General features: G+C 49.1%; 1 protein-coding gene across 1 annotated transcript; it reads right to left on the reverse strand.

The window, feature by feature from the left end:
- Nucleotides 1-6,739: 6,739 nt before the first annotated feature.
- LACTBL1 (lactamase beta like 1) lies at nucleotides 6,740-18,502 on the reverse strand. Its single transcript, XM_042996998.1, has 6 exons — nucleotides 18,439-18,502; nucleotides 15,983-16,092; nucleotides 13,554-13,711; nucleotides 12,314-12,552; nucleotides 8,641-8,746; nucleotides 6,740-7,718 (listed from the first exon to the last, which is right to left on the reverse strand). Exons 1-6 carry the CDS (start codon nucleotides 18,485-18,487, stop codon nucleotides 6,740-6,742), a joined length of 1,641 nt encoding a protein of 546 aa, XP_042852932.1. The 5' UTR covers nucleotides 18,488-18,502.
- Between the last annotated feature and the right edge of the window lie 2,920 nt (nucleotides 18,503-21,422).

The raw sequence follows: 21,422 nt of genomic DNA on the forward strand, positions 1-21,422 counted from the left end.
CCAGTGTTCCTGGGAGCAGACTTGGAGAACCAGTGCTTGGGTAATGCTCTGGGGCTTAGAGGTAGAGCAGGACTGAGGCTGAAGTCAGGCCTGGGAATGCGATGGGGTCGAAGTCAAAGGGAATGGGATCTAGGAGGTTGTCTTTTGATTCATTCATTCAATACTCATTTATTCAATCAAAAATTACTTACTGTATTCCTAGTACATGAAATGTGCTGTATGAGATACCTGGGGGAAACATAAATGACCCAAATGTGCATCCTGCCCTGGAGAGCTCATCAGGGCATTCGGTTGACTTCACTGCACATGAATTGGGCACCCACAGAGTGCCAGACATGAGGCTGGTACTAGGAATGCTGTAGTGACTTAGACATGTGCCCTCCCTCATGGAAGTCCCCAGTCAGTGGAGGAAACCAGTAGACACTCAGGTTATTACAACTCAGGGCAATGCGTGCAACAGTCAAAGTGCCTGTAGATTCCAGGAAAGGTGCCATTAATCCTGAATGGGAGCCCCGAAGGGTCCTGACTGGGGTTCTAAAGCATGCCTGGGAGTTCTCCTGGAAGCTAAGGATAAAGAGTTCCATGTAGAGGCAACAGCAGATACAAAGGTATGAAGTCAACATTGATATATTTTGTGAATTACTATGTAAGTAATACAAATAGAAACGTGACTACCATGTTAAAAACTAATAAATGATTCTTTATACCAGTTTGTACATACAGACCTCAGGGCTTCCAGCCCCTCTCAGGGCTTAGGGTACCAGGTGGAGGAGACTCTGAGAGCTGACACTGAAGCCAATTGGGTCACATACCACCTGCGGGCACACAGCACAGAGTCCCGTGTGCAAACTTAAGGCCTTCCTTAGACATCCTGGGGGCCTCTGACTCAATGCCAGACAGCTTCTGTCTGTCCCAGCCCAGTTCCTCTGAGAAGTATGAATCCCTTACTAGTTCCACTGGCGAGCCCAGGCCCTGGTCCACACCAGGCTCCCCCTAGATCCAGCACAATCTCATGGAGAGTTGCCCCAGCTCAGGGATGCTGCCCCAGGTCTCCTACCCCCCCCCCACCCAGTTCTTTCACCAAACCCTCTTCTCACACTTCCTTCCCACCCAAGGAGTAGCTACAACCTCCCTCTGCCCCTCCTGGCTCTATATGGGTGTCCGCGGTCTGTCATTTCACAGGGACAGAGACATCGCAGTGACAAGAGATATCACCAAGGAGAAAAGAGAAACAGAGGAGGAGTTTTCTCCATAGACTCTCACTAGGTCTGGTGGCAGAGCCATGGAATCCCCTCCCCCACCCCCCCCCATGCCAGGCGAGACTGTAGAAAAAGTCCATCCCCACCACCACCTCCCCCCAGTCCCCACCACTCCCATCAGACCAAAGGGTGTGCCTGGGCCAGCCCTGCCCCAGAAACCCCGCTGACTCAGCATGTGGAGTCCTGCGGCCGGTAGTGCCCCTGCCCACTGCTGGCATTCCTCCCCTGATGCCCCCTGGATGGCACAGTAATAAAATTTGAGACTATATTAGTGCTGCTGCTGCCATGGCCCCTCCTCCCCCTCCCCCTGGTGATGGAGGGTCCCGAGGCAGCAAGAAATGTGCTGAAGCCTGCCCCAATCCCCTTACCCCAGACCCCACCCCTACATACTCACATGCATAAGGTCCCCTCTCATCCAGGGGCACTCGTGTTTATACACACATATTTTTGCCATCAGCTACAAACAGGCACGCACCCGCACATTCATGCATGCACACATACACCCATAGCTGCAGGCTCATGTTCAGACTCACCCCATACACATCAAGTCACATATACACAACAATTACCCCACAGCATGACCGCAAGTAACTCTCAGAATACTCCCTCTGTGTCAGGCGTGGTTCTGAGTGCTCTGCACATTATCATCCTGCTTAATCTTTTAAACCCGTGCTTCTCAAACTATCTGTGGTGAAAGACCAGGTTTGCTTGGGGGGGGGGAGGGGGTCTGTTTTGTTTTGTTTTGTTAATTTCCAGTTGTTTGTCGATCAATATAAGGTCTTACTGTGAATTCAACACCCAGCCTTGTTTATACCCTGTTCCATGAGACCTGTCCCTGATCTCACACTTGGATACTATGGCAATGTCACGATGCTACAAATATTTCTGTAATATCTGTACCTACCTTGTCATAGACCAGAAACAAACAGTTCTAGGACAGGCACGAGTCCTATCTATATCTTGAGTAGCAATCCCTTAAAGCATGCCAGAAAGTGGACAACTGGCATTATCCCCATTCGATAAATAAGAAAACGGAGGTACAGCATTTTGAAGATTGCCCACAGTTACACAGCTAGTAAGGGCAGGAGCCAGGATTAAAACCCGGACGGTCTGCTCCAAAACTGTGCTGTCTCATATCCCTACACACTTGGGCACAGAGTTATACTCACATACACAACAAAAGACACACACCTGCAAATACACATATGGACAAGCACTCCAGACACAAATGTGCATGTATTTATTCACTATAGTAAACACACAGGTATGCACACAGAACTACAGGCACAAACATACAGATGTGTCTGTTTTGCTAATTATTATGTCCCTGGTGCTAGTACATTGCCTGGCACACAGTAGGCACTTAGAAAATACTTCTGAATGAATCAATACCTTTATGCCCCATATGCCTTCCTTCTATAAGAATATATGTCTATGAGTGTATAGGTTCTCTTTCACGGAGGGACTAACACAGCAGGTTATAAGCACGATCTTTGGGTTCAGGCAGATCACAGTTCAAATCCTGTCTCTGACATTAATGCTGTGTGACATGGGGAAGTTGCTTCACCTCTCTGAGCCTCAATGTCATCATCTAGAAAATGGAGATTTCAGGGGCACCTGGGTGGTTCAGCCTGTTGAGCGTCCGACTTCAGCTCAGGTCATGATCTCATGGCTGTGAGTTCGAGCCCCCTGTCCGGCTCCGTGCTGACAGCTCAGAGCCTGGAGCCTGCTTTGGATTCTGTGTCTCCCCTTCTCTGCCCCTGCCCACCCCCCAGCTTGCACTCTGTCTCTGTCTCTCTCAAAAATACAAAAATGTTAAAAAAAATTTTTTTAATAAAATAAAATATAGTGGGCGCAGAAGAATACATGACCTAAGACCTCATTTTTAAAAAGATTAAGAGCAGCCAAATTAATCAATGGTGGTAGAATTCATGAGTGGTTCTTTCCAGGAAGTGGAGAAGGGAACCACAGGAAAGGCTGGAAGGGTTCCACACCTCAGTCTAGGTGGCAGTTACACAGGTACAGACATAGGTTAAAAAAAATCATCAATTTGCAAGAATGAGTGGTCAGGGAAGGGCTCACAGAGGTGACAGGTGAGTAAACGTCGGAGGGAAGGGAGCAGTGAGTGGTTCGCTGGAGAAGGAACCGTGCAGTCAGGACAGCAGGAGCAAAGGCCAAGGATACCCGGCAGGTTCAAGGAGCAGCGAGAAGGCCAGAATGGCTGAGGCAGAGAGAACAAGAGGCCAGTGGGAAGAACCGGGGTCCTCTGTAGGCCATGATAAAGACTTTAGTTTTTCTTTGAATGCAATGAAAGCCCTAGGAGTGTCTGAGAACACCAGTGCGTGATGTGACTTTTAAAAGGATCCCTCTGTGTGTCCTGTAGACTGATGTCTGTGAGTATATTAGTCAGGGTTCTCCAGAGAAACAGAACCACTAGGATATATATTAAGAGATTTATTTCAAGGAATTGGCTTACATGATGTGGCGGGCAAACCCAAAGTCTGTAGGGAGGCTGAAAGGCTGGAAAGTCTCCAGCAGGAGCTGCCGCCGCATTCAGAGGCCAATTCCTTCTTGCTTGGGAACTGCAGTTTTACTTTTATGGCCTTTCACTGATTAGATGAGGCCCACCCAGGTTATCGATGGTACTCTCCTTTACTTCAAGTTCGCTGATTGTGGATGTTAACCACATCCACAAAATACCCACACAGGAACACCTAGATGAGTGTTTGAATAACCGAGTATCTTAGCCTCGTCACATTGACACAGAAAACTAACCATGACAGGGGGTAAGGATGGAAATGGGGAGACAGGAAATCACTATAATAACCCTGGAGGGAGAGGACGGTGGCCTGGAAATGGCCAGAAGAGCAGAGGTGGGAAGGAGGGATTGGATTACAGACTCCTTGTGAAGTAGAGCCAGCATGACCTACGGATGGGATGAATGTGAGAGAAAGTGGGGATCCAGGAGTCCAGCCTGGGCAACAGCAAAAGCAGAGCTTCCACTGATTGAGATGGACAGACTACAGGAGGAACTGGTCTGGGGTGAGGCTGACAGTCCCATTTTGGACATAAGGCAGAGATGCATCCTGCATACCCAGTAGGCAGGTGGACACAGAAGTCTGGAGTCAGAGGAGTAGCCGGGGTAGAGATACAAATTAGGGAGCCCAGGGTTCGGCCAGGGAAGTATGGTAAAGCCAGAAAGGGACAGAGAAGAGACAATGGCAATGACCCAGGGGCCAAAGGTGTGCAGACAATGAGATAACACCGCACACCTGTTGAGAGCGTTAAGTCCGTTAAGACAAGCTACAGACTGGAACATATTTGAAACCAGGGACTAGTATCTACAATATGTAAAGAACTCTCAAAACTCAACAATTTCTTAGAAATCCAATCAGGAAATGGGCAAAAGACATAAAGAGACGTTTCACCGAAGAGGATATACAGATGGCAAAAAAGCACATGAAAAGGTATTCAACGTCATTGATGATTAAGAAATTACAATTACAAAAATAATAATAGTGACCAATGCTGGCACAAATGCAGGGAAACTATATACATATATAACTGTATATATGTGTGTGTGTGTGTGTGTGTGTGTACATACATATACATACTGATACATTGCTGATTGGATTATAAAATGGTACAGCCACTCTGGAAAACAGTTCATCAGTTTCTTTAAAAAGAAACAAAAACAAACAAACAAACAAAAACCCTACCATATGGCTCATCAGTTGCACTCCTGGGCATTTGTCCCAGAGAAATAAAAAACTTATGTTCACACAGATACCTGTAAACAAACGTTCCTAGCAGCTTTATTCGTAATAGCCTAACATTGGAAACAAGCCAGACATCCTTCATCAAATGAATGGTTAAATAAACTGTGGGGCATCCACACCATGCAACTATTACTCTACAACAAAAAGAAAAAAGCTGTTGATACTTGCAACCACTTGAAAATCTCCAGAGAATTATGCTGAGCGAAAAAAAAAAGTCCCCCCCAAATTACATATTGTATGACTCCATACATATAATATTCTTGAAATGACAAAATTACAGAAATGGAAACCAGATTGGTGGTTGCTAGGAGTTCAGGAGGGGGTTGTCTTGGTAAGCAACTGGGCATGGCTAGAAAAGGGCAAGAGGGATTCTTGTGATGATGAAAATGTTCTCTATCTTGACTCCATCAATGTCAACGACTCTATCAACTTGCCTATGATATCGTACTACAGTTTTGCAAGATGTTTCCATTGGAGGGAAATGGGTTAATGGCACACTGGTTATTTCTTTCGACTGTACGTGAATCTACAATTACCTCAAAATATAAAGTTTAATTTTTAAACGGACATGCAAAACGCTAGCTTAAATTTTGTATTAGATCCAACAGGCATAAAAGCCATCAACATTTTAAAACTTCTGCTCTTCACCAAAAGACATCATTAAGAAACTGGAAAGGCAAACCAAAGACTGAGGGAAAATATTTGCAATACCAGCTCTGACAAAGCACTTGTATCCAGAGCACAGAAAGAATTTCTACAATATGAGCAATACAATGCAATCAAAACCACAGTGGGACAGGACTTCACAACCGCTAGCATGCCTAAAGTTGGAAAGACTGACAATGCTACGTTTTCACAAAGATGTGGAGTAACAGAAGGGTCACATATTGCCGCTGGAAATGTAAAATGGTACAAGTGCTTTGGAAAACTTCATGGCTTACCTAGATATTTACCAAAAGAAATGAAAACATGTATTCACAAAAAGACTTATACAGGAATGCTTTTTCATAGCAGCCCCAATCTGGAAACAACCCAAATGTCCATCAACAGGTGAAGGGATAAGCAAATGTGGTGTACTCATACAGGGGAATGCCACTTCGCGATAGAAAGGAACAAACTTTTGATACACACACAGACATGCGTGAACCTCAAAAACGTCATGCTGGGGGCAGGGGGACGACCCAAAAGGCTACACTGTATGATTCTATGTATATGAAACTCCAGAACAGGCAAAATAATCCACGATGATAAAAGTAGATCGGTGGCTGGGTGCAGGGAAGGGGACTGACAGCAAAAGAATAGGAAAGACGTTTGAGGGATAATGGAAATTTTCCCTATCTTGATTATAGTGGGCATAAATGTCAAAATCATGGAACGGTATCCTGATAACGTGTGCATTTCATTTTATATAAATTAAAACTCAGTTGATTTTTAGTACGAAGACAAAATACAAGCCCAAAGGGGCTCTATCAACTTGCTATGAAAGTTTCTAAATGTTTACTCTAAATTTCCGTACTGAACTCTCCCACCCCGTGGACAAAAAACAGCTGTGGTCCGCGGTCCACACTCTGAGCAGCAAACACCCTACCCCACTTTGCCAACTACTCGCTCCTCTAACGCATCTCCCCAGCTCCGCCTTTCCAACTCTAGACCGGAAAGCCCGGAGGCCAGCAAGGGGGAGGCTCCCGACAGAGTCCGCGGTCACTGGGTCTTGAATACGGGCTTGCGCTGCAGCCGCAGCACCCGGTAGGTGTTCAGGCCCGGCACGTCGAAGCCAGGGGACAGTCCGTGGCGGTCCAAGGGGTAGAAGTTGACGAGCTGCCCGTGCTGCGCCTCGAGGGAGAGCCAGGCGTCGCCAAGCGGCAGCTCGCAGGGGAACTCGCGGGCCACGTGCAGCTGGAAGACGCGGCCGCGCAGGTGACGCAGCGCCAGCGTGCGGAACGCGGGGGGCACCAGCGCCTCGACGCGGGGCCCGAACTGGCGCAGGCGCAGCTCGCCCTCCGGCCCGGGGCGCACCTCGTAGAAGGTCTGGTTGGCGAAGGTGAAGTAGCCGGCGAAGGGGCGCGCGCTGGGCGGCGGGGCGGGGCTGGGCTCGGCCTCGCGTAGGGCCCTCTCCATGGCGGGCAGGAGCACGGCGTAGGCCTGCGCCACCAGGTCGCGCCCGGGTGGCCGCGGCCCCGCCAGCAGCAGCACGAGGCTCAGGCGCAGCGGCGGCACCAGGGAGAAGGTGGCGGCGTAGCCGTCCAGGTCGCCGTCCTTGCGCACCACGCGGTAGCCCCCCTGCGCGTGGAACTCCCACGGGGTGCCCGTCTCGTTGGCGAAGTAGGCGCCCGAGCAGGCCAGCAGCGGCGCCAGCAGGGCCTTGGCCGCGTCGGGCCGCAGGAGCGGGGGCCCGCCGCCCAGGAGCACCATGGCCAGCTTGGCCAGGTCTGCCGGGGTGGAGTACATCTGGCCGGACGGCCGGTACCAGCCCAGGTCGTAGAGCGGCGCCGGCCGGCCGCTGCCGTAGAAGCCAGCCGCCAGGCGGGCGCGCACTAGGGGCGTGAGGTCGAAGCCCGTGTCCTCCATGCCCAGCGGTTCCAGCACGTTCTCCAGGATCCAGCGCTGGTAGTCGCCCTGAGCAGTGTGCGCTGCGAGGACATGGGCCAGAAGCGAGAAGGCCAGAGTGCTGTAATGGCACCTGGAAGAGGGGGGGTGGAAACTGGGATGCGGCCGTGGGTGAGTATCTCCAGGCCCTGAAGAGCCGGGCCCCACCTGCTCAGACCGAGATGCCACCAGAGGTTCGTTGGAGAAGGAACCTGCTTCATTGCATCCCAGGTGGTCAGACCCAGCAGACACCCCAGAGATGATTGACTACAAGGCATTATCCTACATCTGGGGAGACTAAGGACCAGAGAGGGGCAGAACTGCCCAGAGTCACACGGCAACTTGGGGAAGAGTTGGACACAGCAACACATCTGGGAAACTGGTAAAACAAATCTTTTTGGTCCTTTTTACTTTAGTATAATTGATTTTATCAAGTGGAAAACTAGAGTCCTGGGGCACCTCGCTGGCTCAGTCAGTTAGGCACGAGACTCTTGATTTCAGCTCCGGTCATGATCTCACAGCTCATGGGCTCAAGCAGCACAGATCCTGCTTGGGGTTCTTTCTCTCCCTCTCTCTCTGCCTTCCCCCTGGATGTGTGCTCTCGCTCTCTCTCTCAAAATAAATAAATGAAACTTAAAAAAAAAAATAAGTTCACTGTTCACTCACAAGAATGCACACTACATGAGGAAAGCCTGCTTGTAATTGGCTCCCTGCTGTATCTCAGTAAGTAGGTGTTGTATCTCGGTTGAGTAGGTGCTCGATAAAAGTTGAGTTGGTGAATCGACAGACTACGAGGTTCACACAGAACTGAACCTGGGCCCAGCTTCCCCCTGCCTTGCGGTGCCAGCCTGTCTGGGCCTGTCTTCCCAGCTGTGGACTAGGGGATGCATTCAGGGATCCCTGCATCTCCCTTGGCTCCAGATGTCTAGGGTGAGATGACTCAGGCTCTCTCCTAGGAGGGGTGTGTCACCTCTGGAGGTTCCTAATGTCGGTGGGGCCTCAGACACACTCCTCACCTGGTTCCCGGGTCTGCCACCAGCACATCATCCTTGAGCAGGCTCAGGGCCTCCTGGGTGCTGCCCCTCCACAGCAGGGAAGTAGAACGGAGCCTTCTGGGCAGCCCTGGGGAAGAGCAGTGATCAGAACTGCTGGGCAGGCTGAAGGTGGGATAGTGGCCCCTGGATGCACTCCCTCCCCCACCTTCCGTGGATTGAGAGATAATGACCGCAGAATCACTTCAAAAAAAAAAAAAAAGTCTAGCATGGACTCTAACCCTCCCTGTGTTTGGTTGGGCAAGTCACTTAGCCTCTCTGAGCCCCAGTCTTCCTATCTTCCTATCTTCCCCAGTCTTCCCTTCCCTATCTTCCCGGAACACAAGGGAAATCACTTAATTTCCTATATCATAGGGCTCAGGTGAGATAAAATGCTCAGCTTGGGGCCTGGCCATAGTAACTGCTCAAAAAAAGAATTGTTATCATCAACCCACAGAAGTTTGATTCCATAAAATTCTTGAGGTCAGTACCCAAACAGGTTTTGCCAAACTGGCTTCTCTGACCACTTGGAATTTTTTGTTTATTGGATGTGACACGTATGGGAAGGATTACAGGACTGGGATTCTTTCCATCCCTCCACCCGGCAATAGTTTTCAAGCACCACGTTTTGTTCCAAGGTCTGTTCTGGGTCCTGGGCATTCAGCAGTGAACAAAATAAAGTCCTTGACCACATGGAGTTTCCATTCTAGTGGAGGGGACAGATGATAAATAAATACTCGTGCTATGGGGTAAGAAACGAGGGATTGTTATTTGATACAAGGTGATCAGAGGAAGGCCTCACAGAGAAGGTGACCCTTGAGCAGGTGAGAGCTGGAGGAAGAGAGGGGGAGAGCCAAGCAGCAGTGCGAGGGAAGAATGTCATGCAGAGGGAAGGTGTGGAACAGCCAAGTGTGGAGGCCCTGAGGCGGGAGTGACTTAGCTTGTTTGAGGACCAGTGTGGAACAGCCAGTGTGGCTGAAGAGGAGTGAGAAGGGGAAGACTTCGGAGGTGAGAAGTACTGGGGGTGCAGGCACCAGGTGTCATGGGGTGCTATAGGGTACTGGAAGGACTTGGCCTTTTCTCTGAGTCGGTTGTGACCATGGCTGGGGTCGTGAGCAGAGGAGTGATGAAATCTGACGTATACTTCATCAGGGTTGTTCTGGTTGCTGTTTGAAAACAGACTTGGCGGGGGGGGGGGGGGGGGGGGGCGGGTGGCGGGCAGAAGCAAGGAAGCCTATAAGGAGACTTGAAAAATCCGCATTTTTTTCGTGGTGGCTGGGACTCGGGAGCCAGCTGTGGAAGTGGTGAGGACGGGTTGGGTTCTGGATCTACTTTGAGTGTGGAGCCAACGGAATTTGCTACTTGAGGGGATGTGGAAGGTATGGGGGTTGGAGGTATCAGGGGTGACTCAAAGGCTTTTGGCCTGAGCAACTGGGAGATGGATGTAAGTTCTGACTCTGGAACTTCTTGCTGTGTGGCCACAAACCATGTACCTTACCTCTCTGAGCCTCTACTTGTTCCTCTTTAAATGGGCTGCAACACCTGCTGTGGTTTCCCTAGGAAGTGTTAGAAGGCTTAACTCAGAGAATGGGTGAAAAGCTCCAGGAACGGGAGACAGCTGTAGATTACAGTGAGAGTCGATCATAAAAGACATTGAGAGCCTAGAACAGAGTTATTCAGGCAGCTGTTGCCTCAGCTGGCCCCTTGGGACTGTAGAAGACATGTAGGATATTTTAAAACTAACCAAGCACCCTGGGCTTGGTTCCCTGGGTATGGATGAAGAAGAGTCCACAATACACCCCTAGAGGGAGCCCTGGAGTCAGAGTTATAACCCAGGTGGATTGAACAGGATGCAGGAAGAGCCTAAGTAAGCCTGAAGGCTCCTTACCTGCATGGCCCCTTCCAAGGCCTATATCTAACTTGGAATTTTTAATAATGCATTCTTAAAGAGGGCCCCCATAATTACATCCTCATCAGGCCCCACTGCACCTAGGTCTAACCCTGGCTAAAATAACCAAAGCTACATTGACAAGTACCTGCTGTGTGCCAGGAGCTCTGCTAAGTGTTTTTACACTCATTATCTCATTTAATCCCCAATAATAAGACAAACCACAGTCATTTTACAGGGGAGAAAAATAAGGCTCAGAGAAGTTCAATGACTTGCCCAAGATCACCCAGCTGGGAGAAGGCAGAGCTGGAAGTTCAGTGCTCATGCCCTTAACCATCAGGCCACCCTCCCCCAAGAAGAGTGACCCTGTCCTGCCTGAGCTGCTTCAGGAGGTTCCATCCTCTCGCTGAACCTCGGGTACACCACCTGGGCTCAGGAGTGATAACCAGCCATGTCCATTGACTAAGACCTCAGGCCTTTTGAAACAATGAAATGGCATCGTTTCAAATGAAATGGCCTGGGTGGCTCAGTGGGTTAAGCGTCTGACTCTTGGTTTTGGCTCAAGGTTCATGAGTTTGAGCCCCCGTGTCTGGCTCTACACTGACAGTGTGGAGTCTGCTTGGGATCCTCTGTCTCCTCTCGGCCCCTCTCCCTGCTTGTGCACTCTCTCTCTCTCTCTGTCTCTCTCGAAATAAATAAGTAAACTTAAAAAAATGGCAGGCACATGTATGTCCATTTAGTTTATATAAACGTATTATAGAGTAATATGTACATTACACATTCTTACACGTATTCATTCATACACATATGTGCACTTTGTGTGTATATTATTTTATTTATTCCAAGGGTAGCATATAATATATGCTGTTTGAGCTTTTTCCCCCACTTAACACTGTATCTTATTCCATCTCAGTACATAAACAACATTATTCCCCTTTTTTCTAACGCTACATCTGATTTGATGATATAGCCGTGTTACAGTTTGTTTAGCCGCTCCCCTGCTTATAGATATGTAGGTGTTTCCGTCTTTTGCCGTTACAAACAGCGCTGCAGTGAATGCATGCAGACCTCACACCACACATGTGTGAATACATCTGTAAGAGAATCTCCTAGAAGGGTAATTGCTGAGCCAAAGGATCTATGCATTTTTAATTGTGGTAGATATTATCATTGTCCCCCATCCAGGTTGCACCAATGTAAATTCCCACCACTGATGCATCAGAGGGTCTAGTTCACCATAACCTCACCAACCCAGTGCACCCACCATTTTGGCCTTTGCCAAGGGGAAAAATGTCTCTCCGTGGTTTTAATTTGCGTTTATGTTGTTATGAATGAGGTTGAACATCTTTTAATATGTTTTCATAGTCTTAAGGGCCATTTGTATTTCCTTTCCTGTGAATTGTCTATTCTGTTCCTATTCTTCGCCCATTTTCCTGTTGGGTTGTTAGTCTTTGTATTGATTTGTACGTAATCTTTATATATTGAGGGAAATTAGGTCTTCATTGTAGATCTGTGTACAAATATTGACCTGTTCTTGACCTAATAAGCAGATCTTGACTTTCAACTTGCCAACTGATCTTGATTTGTCCCCTTGATCTAAACTCCCAGATTTCACCTCCGCTTTGACCTCACCAGACCTTTCTACCCCTGGTCCACCATCCAGGGCGGGTGAGAGGGAGGTGTGGCCGGCCTGGCTGCATGAGAACCTGCTGCTCAGTTGCCGCCCCTGAAATGGTTTGGGCTGAGCTGCAGAACTTCAGGGCTGCTCACCTGAGAGCTGGCTGGCCATCCTTCGGAGGGTGACGGACGAAGGCCTTGGGGCTGGGCCCACCTTCTCCAGCTCATCCATCAAGCTCTGTTGTTCAGGGGCTGATGCCATGCCCAGCGGGTTGTTAATGGTGAAGGTGCTGGCATACCGCTCCAGAGGGTCATCTAGAGAGGCTACAGTGCCCTCCTCCCACAGCCGATACAGCATGAGGACTGGAAAGATCTTAGAGATGCTGGAGATTCTGGGAAGTGTTAAGCACACAAGGGTGCAGAGGATATACAGTTGGCCTTACAACCTCCGTCCTGCACCCCAGGTCCCAACTTTCTAATGCTCTAGGAAAGCACTGAGTCCACCCTCTTCAGTGTCTCAGACGGAAATTCAGCAGTCTCTGTAGAACTGCCTTCGGGATGTTCGAGAACATAGCACAGTGGCAGGTGGACACTCTTGAGTGCCTACCCCGTGCCAGGCCTTAACCCAAGCCCTTCCCATTCTGGGATAGACATAGGTTGGGATCATGTACCTCTGCCTCTTACTAGCCAAGTGGTCTTGGGCAAGTACTAGATCTCTCTCCGTTTCTGTTTCATTGTCCATTTCACAGGTTGTAGAAAAGATTGAGCGAGATTGGGCATGTGAAGTGCTTGGCAACATACCTGGAAGGTAGGTAGCAAGTGTTGAGTAAGTGATAGCAAATGCAATTGTGGGCCCAGGCCTGGCACGTGGCAGGTGCAGTGTGAATGGAACCTCTGTAATCCTCACAGTGTCTCTGGGAGTGAACGTGTTCCCTTTGCATCGTCAGCTTGGAGGATCCTGCAGGCAGCACCTAGGAGGGGAGACTCTGGGTGTGCCGCAGGGGGTCCCAAGTTTCTTCCGTCTGGACCACTGCCGCCAACTAACAGCGACCCGGGGCAAGGGCCCAAGAACTGGTTACAGTTCCTTCGTGGCATATAGTAGGGTGTGGGAGTGGGACACAGGGAGCGTTTTCTAGTTAGGGAGGTTCTGGGCTAAGGGCTCTCCAGAAGAGATTCCTTCCTGACTTGTTACCCCTGAGGTGTGATGTTGGGCACTCTCTGGTCCTCTCTGGCCCTCAGTCTCCTCATCTATAAAATTGTCAGGACTTAATAAAGGGTCCTGGCAGCTTGGACCCCCAGTCATGATTCTCTTGAGTCCCCCTACCTCCTAGGTCTCCCTTGTCCTCCCATCCCATGCCCCCCTCCACAGGACCCCAGAGGTCACCCAGCTGACCGGTACATAGTGTATTCATTGGGGGGCCCAGAGGCCGGGTCTGATCCATTCTTCCTCCCAAAGTTCCCGGTCCAGAGCACGGTGTCATTGTGGATGACAACTGCAGACATGGCAGCCAGGCCCGGGGCAGACAGTGCCTGACGCAGGATCCTGTCCACCTTGGAGGAGAAGAGCAGGAGTGCAGGCGCAGACAAACACTCCTCTGGTCCTGCTTGCCCTGCGCATTCCCACACCACACCCTGCACACAGCGCCCCCTGCCGGGACCCCCTCCATTCTCACCACCCCACCCCACCCCCACCCCCACCCCCGTGGCTGGAGCCTCAGACCTCAGGTTCTCAGACCCCCTGGGATTGGACCCCCACCCAGTTACAACCAGAGCAGCTCCTCTAAATTTGTTTTTATGTAGGGCTTCCTCGTAAGATTTCTGTTCAAAGAAAATTTCTTTGGGAAAATGTAAAAGGAGAGAGGGGTTAAACTACTGATGTCGTTGAACCCTTGTCTGCTGCTCTAGAAAACCTCATGAAGGCCTGGTCTGACCCCCTAATGTTGGAGGATTCACTATAGAGGCCCCTAGACCCTCTTTGAACATTTATTGAAAGGACATTGTTTTCAATAATGAAATACAGTGACAATGGTAACATCCAAAGTTATTGGACATTTGGAATGTGCCAGGCACAATATAAAGCGATTTTCATGCATTGTCTCATTTTAAAAAAAATTTTTTAATGGTTTTTTTTTTTTTGGAGAGAGAGACAGACAGAGAGACAGAGTGTGAGTGGGGGAGGGGCAGAGAGAGAGAGAGGGAGACACAGAATCCCAAGCAGGCTCCAGGCTCTGAGCTGTCAGCACAGAGCCCTACACAGGGCTCGAACTCACAAGCTGTGAGATCATGACCTGATCTGAAGTCAGACACTTAGCTGACTGAGCCACCCAGGTACCCCATGCATTGTCTCATTTAATCCACAACAAGCCAGTGCTAAATTTCTCCCTATGTTACAGATGAGAAGATTGAGTCTATGAGATATGAAGTGACTTGCCCCAGTGGCTAATGGTTAGTGGAGTCAGGATTAGGACCCCAGGCTAACTCTAGCCCTAGGTCCTAATTAACTGCCAGACCTCCTTGCCGAGTGATTTAGCAGGTCCAGAATTGAGTTCTGTTCATGTGTGGTTTCCACCCGGGCACTGACTTTGCTTCTGTTTGCCTCAGTTTCCTCCTCTCCAGATAGGGATTCATGAGGCATTTGTATAAAGAAGCTACCGCATACTAGGTGCCCACTAGAAGCCAGCTACGGTTACTGTTGCTATTTCTTGTTTTCATTGCTATGACCCTGGAGCCTCATAGCACCGTTCTGCTCCCTCTCCTTCACTAAAGCTTTTCAGGTACTTGCAGACAGTGATGCTGTCTCTGCCCAGGCCTTCTCTTACATGGACACGTCACCTGCCTTCCTTTCAACCGTTCCTTGGATGACAGTTTCACACCCCTCCGCTGTGCTGCTGCTTGTACACTTCCAGTCGTGTTTCATTTGTCTGTGTATCTCCTAAGGTGAGTGAGCTGGCCAACAACCCCCTCTAGCGTCAGGCCATCATGCAGTGGTAAGAACTGTGTTATAAGGTGTGTGTGCTTAATTACATTGCAGTGGCCTCTGTGATACGGGCTGTGTCCTCCTCCCCCTGTCCCACCTTTCTCCCTCCCCCACCTGCAGTCCCAGCAACCTGAATTCCCTGGTGGTTCTCTGTGTGTGCCTTGCACTCATTCTGCTGCCTCTGGACCTGTGCACAGGCTGGTCCCTCTATCCGGAGCACATGCTTCCCTCCCTCAGTCTCCCTTACTGTATAAATGCATATCACCTGGGTACTTCCTACTTGTTCACATCTCCGTTTAGACATCATTCCCAGGGCATCTGAGTGGCTCAGTCCACTAAGCATCCGACTTCGGCTCAGGTCATGATCTCACTGCTCATGAGTTCAAGTCCCGTGTTGGGCTCTGTGCTGACAGCCTGCAACTCTCTCTTCCCCTCCCCTGCTTACTCTCTGTCTCTGTCTCTCTTTCTCTCTCTCAAATATAAAATAAAAAAAAAAACATTAAAAAAAAAAAGTAGACACCATTCCCTCCAGAAGCCTTGCCTGACCCCAAAGCCAATTTCTTTGTGCCCCCGCAGTTCCCTAAATGTCCCCAATCCTCACTCTTACCCCTGTATTATAAATGTTACTTGTCTTGACTATGTCATCACATCCAGACTAGTAGCTTCTTGAGAGCAGGACAGTATCTTCTTCCTGCCATGTCCCTGGTGCTTAGCCCAAAGTAGGTGCTCAAGGATTATATGTTGAATGCATGAGTAAATGACCCTGCCAGTGCACAGTACGTGCCCTCCCCTTCATCCCCCAGGCCTAGCACACACGCCCAGTTCCCTCTTGGGTCATCACTGACCTTTTCCAGGGCCTCCTTCAACACAGGGAGGGGGTGGGCCAGCGGCACAGGCTCAGGGTGTCGGGGACACATCCTCACAGGGGCAGAGGCCACCTCTGGTCCCAAGGAACCTATAGGGAGCATCACATGGTGAGTGGGGGACAGAGCTCAGGGTAGGAGTCTAGGGATCATCCTAGAAGAGGCGGGAAGGTGGCAGCAAAGGCCAGAACCATGCCTTGGGGCTGGCCTTCCCAGCTGGTAACAGCCTCACCAGGAGATAGATAGTAGGGCACAGCGCCCACCATGGGGGCGTATGCCTGAGAGGAGAAGGGACAGTCCCACACCCACCACCTGATGATTGGCCTTCAAAATACCAATTAGGCCAAGGCTCCTGGTTGGCAGCCCTTTTCTCTTGTATGACCAGCTTTCCCCCTCCATGTAGTCAGAGGAGTTAGAAAAGTTCCAGCTCCTTGGGGCAGGCTCAACCGTGTCTGTCTGTCTGTCTGCCTCTGTTTCTCTAGTACAGATTATATATTTGAGTGGAGAGGTGGACTTGGGCCCCGCTTAGGCTTCAGGCCTAAATCATAAGGCCAGTGCCTCTGTCACCAGAGCCGTGTGTCTGGAATATCAGGTCTAAGTCCCATTCTGCTTTGGTCCAGCTGTATGGCTTCCTTGGAACCTCTGGGGACAAGGTGTGGGCCCTGGCAGGACAGGATTCAGGCTGAGAGATCATCGCACGGGCCCCAGAACTCCCCTCATCCTCAGAGAGCAGTGTAGGGTAGTGAGGCTGAAAGCGCCAAGAGGAGCTGCACGCTCCTCAAATCCTCCTCAGAACTGAGAGGAGCTTCTCTGTGGGAGGCTCACTATGGCCGCAAATCCTTCCAGCTCCTCCCACCTCTTGAATCCGGCTGGCCTTGTGACTTTGTCAGGACAAATCGATTGTGCACCTTAAGGAAGGTCTCTCAACAAATCCATGACATAGGTTTAATCATTGGAGTAGGGAGGTCTTGGCCCAAACCTAAGCTTTGCTCAGCCTGGGACTCAGGTAGGTCTGGTGCCTACAGCCCTGCATTAATATGCACGTGCACGGGGGCGCGTAGGTGGCTCAGCCGTTCTAGCGTCTGACTTCGGTTTGGGTCATGATCTCACAGTTAGTGGGTTCGAGCCCTGCTCTCAGTGAGGAGCCCGCTTCAGATCCTCTGTCCCCCTCTCTCTCTGCCCCTCCCCCGCTCTCAAAAGTTCTCTCCCAAAAATGAATAAAACCTAAAAAAAATATGCACGTGCCCAAAAAGTCATCTGGAAATATTTGAATGCATATTTGATTCAGTAGATACGGGATGGAGGCAGGGCATCCTCATTTCTAACAACCTCTCAGATGGTACCCATGCAAGGGAGAGGACTTCGATCACTGTGGACAGTGATCGACCCGGTGATGGACCCAAGCAGGTCCACGAACTGTTTGTTTCCCATTCGTGACAAATTAAGTACAAAATTTGAGCGCACACATTTAGAAACTTCTGTAGCAGTTTAATCTGGTAATTTTGTGTGGAATCTTAAAACTTGAGCTTCTGTTCTGTAGTATTTTTTTTTTCATTTAATTTCATTTGTACGTATTTATAGTAATAACCGATCTGCTTTGGATTGGTACTTTGACCGTTGGAGAAGCATGGTCCTTTAGGACAGGCTGACCTGCCTACTTGAGGACTGTTTGCTTGAGGGACTGAGAAGCCCCTGATAAAAGAATATACCCTAGAAAGAACAGGTTGGGGTGGGAGAGGAAAAAGCCAGCAAGAAAATAAAAGGAGCCATTTCTGCAGAATGTCTCTGTGGGAATTTGGGAGCCCAGGCCACCTCATCGAGCCTTGGGCATCCGTAACACAAGAGGAACGGAGAGAGACATTCTCCCCAGCGTTAGCAGAGAACTGGGATTCTGGATGATCCAGGTTGGAGGTTGCAGGGGTTGCTATAGCAACAAAGGGCCTGGTGGCCATTGTCAGCAGCGGTGGCTCACTAGCCAAGCTTTGACCGGCCCAGGATGGAGAGGCTCCAACAAATGGCAGCTTCTGTCCACGGACACCTCGTTGTTCCTCCCAGGGTCTTAGATATAGCTGGGGGGAGATCTTTAAAGGGGTGGAGGTAGGGCCTGGAGATCCTACCATGGGGGCTGAAGATCAGGCAAGAGAAACTCTGTTTTACCTATTGGGAGTCCCTGAGCTTTACAGCCAGACTGGGTGGTTGAAGGAAACTCCAGTGGCATTAGGATCCTCATTTTATACCCAAGGGCAACATGACACAGAAAGGTCCCTTGACTGGTCCAAAGATACACAGCTAGTGAGGGTTGGAGTCAGAATGAAGGCCAGAGCTTCTGAGTCCAAATCTTGTGGTCTTGCCCCTACCCCCTCAAATCAGGTGCATCAGCTCCAGGCTCCCAGGCCCCACAGGGATAGGAAGGAAGTCAAGGATGCTTGTGCACTCACTGGTGTCCAGCTTGGGGAGGTGATATTGCCACAGGAAGCAGCCAGTCATAACCACAGAGAGCAGGAAGAAGAAGCTGCAGGAAGCTGGGAAGAGCCACTTCTTCTTCAGTTTCGGCAGGCTGGGCTGCCAGCCCACCTGGGAGGGGAAGGACACAGAGCACGGCCCCCAAGGGGGTCAGCCAGAGGGAGGCAGAAGAGGGACCCCTACCATGCCTTAGGTTCACCCAGACACCACAAGAGCCCACAGCTTGGGGCAGATGTCACACCTGTAAAACCAAGGTCCTTCCCAGTGTGAGCCCTTCAACAGCTGTGCCACGTGTATCTCTGCACCTCTGGGCTTTTGCATGGCCTGCTTCCTCTGCTGGGCATGCCGTGTCTCTCTTGTGTACTTAGTGAAATAGCTAAGGCCGGCTGAAATGCCGCCTCCTCCAGGAAGCCTTCCCCAACTCTCCTCACCCAGACCCCCTCCAAGGCACTTTGGACAAGCCTCCATTGTGGTGGGAGTCCAGCTCTCTAATGCAACAGCTGTTCAACTACTATTAGCTGGTGCTCCTGATGGAGTGTGAGTTCTCCAAGGGCAGTCACCACTCAAGCTTGTTAGATCTTAACGTTTTACCCTGTTTTCCTCATATCTCTACATTTTAAAAAGTACCGCATCAGCTCCTTGTTTGGTTTATGGTCTGTTCATCCCATCCCATTAGAAAACAGGAGTTCGTTCACTCTCCCCCCTCTTTCTCTGCCCCTGCCCTGCCTGTGCTTGTGCTCTCTCTCCCTCTCAAAATAAATAAATAAACATTAAAATGAAAAGAAGGAGGGGCGCCTGGGTGGCTCAGTCGGTTAAGCATCCGACTTCGGCTCAGGTCATGATCTCGCGGTCCGTGAGTTCGAGCCCCACATCAGGCTCTGTGCTGACAGCTCAGAGCCTGGAGCCTGTTTCTGATTCTGTGTCTCCCTCTCTCTCTGACCCTCCCCCATTCATGCTGTCTCTCCCTGTCTCAAAAATAAATAAACGTTAAAAAAAATTTTTTTTAATAAAAAATAAAATAAAATAAAAGGAAGGAAGGAAGGAGGGAGGGAGGGAGAGAGGGAGGGAGGGAAGAAAGAAAGAAAAAGAAAGAAAGAAAAAAAAGAAAGAAAAAAAGAGAAAGAAAGAAAGAAAAAAAGAAAGAAAGAAAGAAAGAAAGAAAGAAAGAAAGAAAGAAAGAAAGAAAAGAAAGAAAGAAAAAACAGGGATTCGTGATTTGTTTTACTCACCGTGGTATTCCCAGTGCCTAGAACAGTCCCTGAAACATAGCAGACCCTGATAAATAGTTGATGATGAATGAATGAATGAATGAATGGACAAACATTCTGGGTGGAGGTGAAGCCCTTTTTGTACCACCTGCAGATTCCAGCCTCCTCCCCTTCTTCCCAGAAGTAGCACCCATTATGATCTTGGTGTTCATCATTACCATGCCTGTTTTCATTCATTTACTGTGTGTTCGTGCCTTCGTAAACAGCACATAGTATCACTTTGCACATTTTTAAACTTATGTAAACTATAACCTACTGTATTATCCTCCTGAAACTTGCTTCCCCACCCCCCCCCCACATATGGTACATGTATTCTGTATTATTTGGTTTAACTTCTGTAGAGTATCCTGCTGTGTGAATATACTTCAGAGTATACTAGTTAGAACATGGAGTCTGGGGCCAGGCTGCCTTAAAAACATGACTGTTTTATGCATTTGAGGTGAGAGCACTGTGCCTGGGAGTGAAATTTCTGTGTGGTAAGGGGTGGCCTTTTTCAGGTTCGTAGATACTATCCCATTGCTCTCCAAAGTCGTTCCAGTTAACATTCCAGCCACCTGTGACTCTAATTGCTACTTTTTTTTAAGTTTATTTATTTTGAGAGAGAGAGAACACAAGCAGGGGAGGGACAGAGAGAGTGGGTAAGAGAGAATCCCAAGCAGGCTCTGCATTGTCAGCACGGAGCCCAACGCGGGGCTTGATCCCATGAACCGTGAGATCATGACCTGAGCCAAAACCAAGAGTCAGACAGGCGCCCCTCATTGCTACTTTTAACTTGCATTTTCTTGATTACTAATAAGCTTGAATGCATTTTCCTGCATTTACTGTATATATTTGGGTTTGCTTTTCTGTGAACGGACTGTTCTTATCCATGGCCTATTTTTTCCTGTTCAACTTTCCTTGTTTATTAGAGTTCAGTATAAGTTCCAGATACTCTCGCTTGTGTTTTGTCTGTTCCCATTATGTTTATGATAACTTGTTGGAGGCAAAATCATGTAGTGGTGAATCTGTGGCCAGATTGCCTAATTCTGAATCTCAGTTCGACCATTTCCTGGCTGTGTGACCTCAAGAAAGTCACTCAACCTCTCTGTGCCTCAGTTTCTGCACCTGTAAAATGGAAGTGATAATAGTGCTTGCCTCATAAATTAAATTAGTAAGGCTTTAGTAGGCTAATATTTTTAAAGTACATTGTTTTGACACGTTGTAAGCTCTATTAGCTATTGTTGAATAGAGGGATTTGGGTTTGCGTTTTGGTTGCTGCCGATCAAATTCATCCATATTGTCTTTTTTGTTTGCTGTGAGTGTGCGTGTGCGTGTGTGTGTGTGTGTGTGTGTGTGTGTGTGTGCGTGCATGCACGCACAGGAAATACGTTATACAGAGGAAATGTAGATTTCCCTACTGTCACACACAAAACTATTTTGGTTATGGTGTAAAGAAGGAAAATCTCATTTTATTTTTTTCCATACAGATAATCAGTCATCTCAGCACAGATTATTAAATACTCCAGTCCTGGGGCGCCTGGGTGGCTCAGTTGGTTAATCGTCCAACTCTTGATTTTGGCTCAGGTCGTGATCTCACGGCTCATGGGTTCGAGCCCTGTGCGGAGTGTGCCTGTGACTCTCTCTGCCCCACCCCACTCACGCTCTCTCTCTCAAAATAAATAAATAAAAATTTAATTAGTTAATTCCAGCCC

Source organism: Panthera tigris, chromosome C1, assembly GCF_018350195.1.
Source record: "Panthera tigris isolate Pti1 chromosome C1, P.tigris_Pti1_mat1.1, whole genome shotgun sequence".
NCBI classification, from domain to species: Eukaryota; Metazoa; Chordata; class Mammalia; order Carnivora; family Felidae; genus Panthera; species Panthera tigris.

What these genes read in the sequence shown, in the direction of transcription:
- LACTBL1 (XM_042996998.1), bottom strand. Translation starts at nt 18,487, where the DNA reads ATGACTGGCTGCTTCCTGTGGCAATATCACCTCCCCAAGCTGGACACC. An exon ending in CCTCCCCAAGCTGGACACCA is followed by an intron (nt 16,093 to 18,438) that starts GTGAGTGCACAA and finishes TGCTCCCTATAG; the next exon opens with GTTCCTTGGGACCAGAGGTG. An exon ending in TGAAGGAGGCCCTGGAAAAG is followed by an intron (nt 13,712 to 15,982) that starts GTCAGTGATGAC and finishes TTCTCCTCCAAG; the next exon opens with GTGGACAGGATCCTGCGTCA.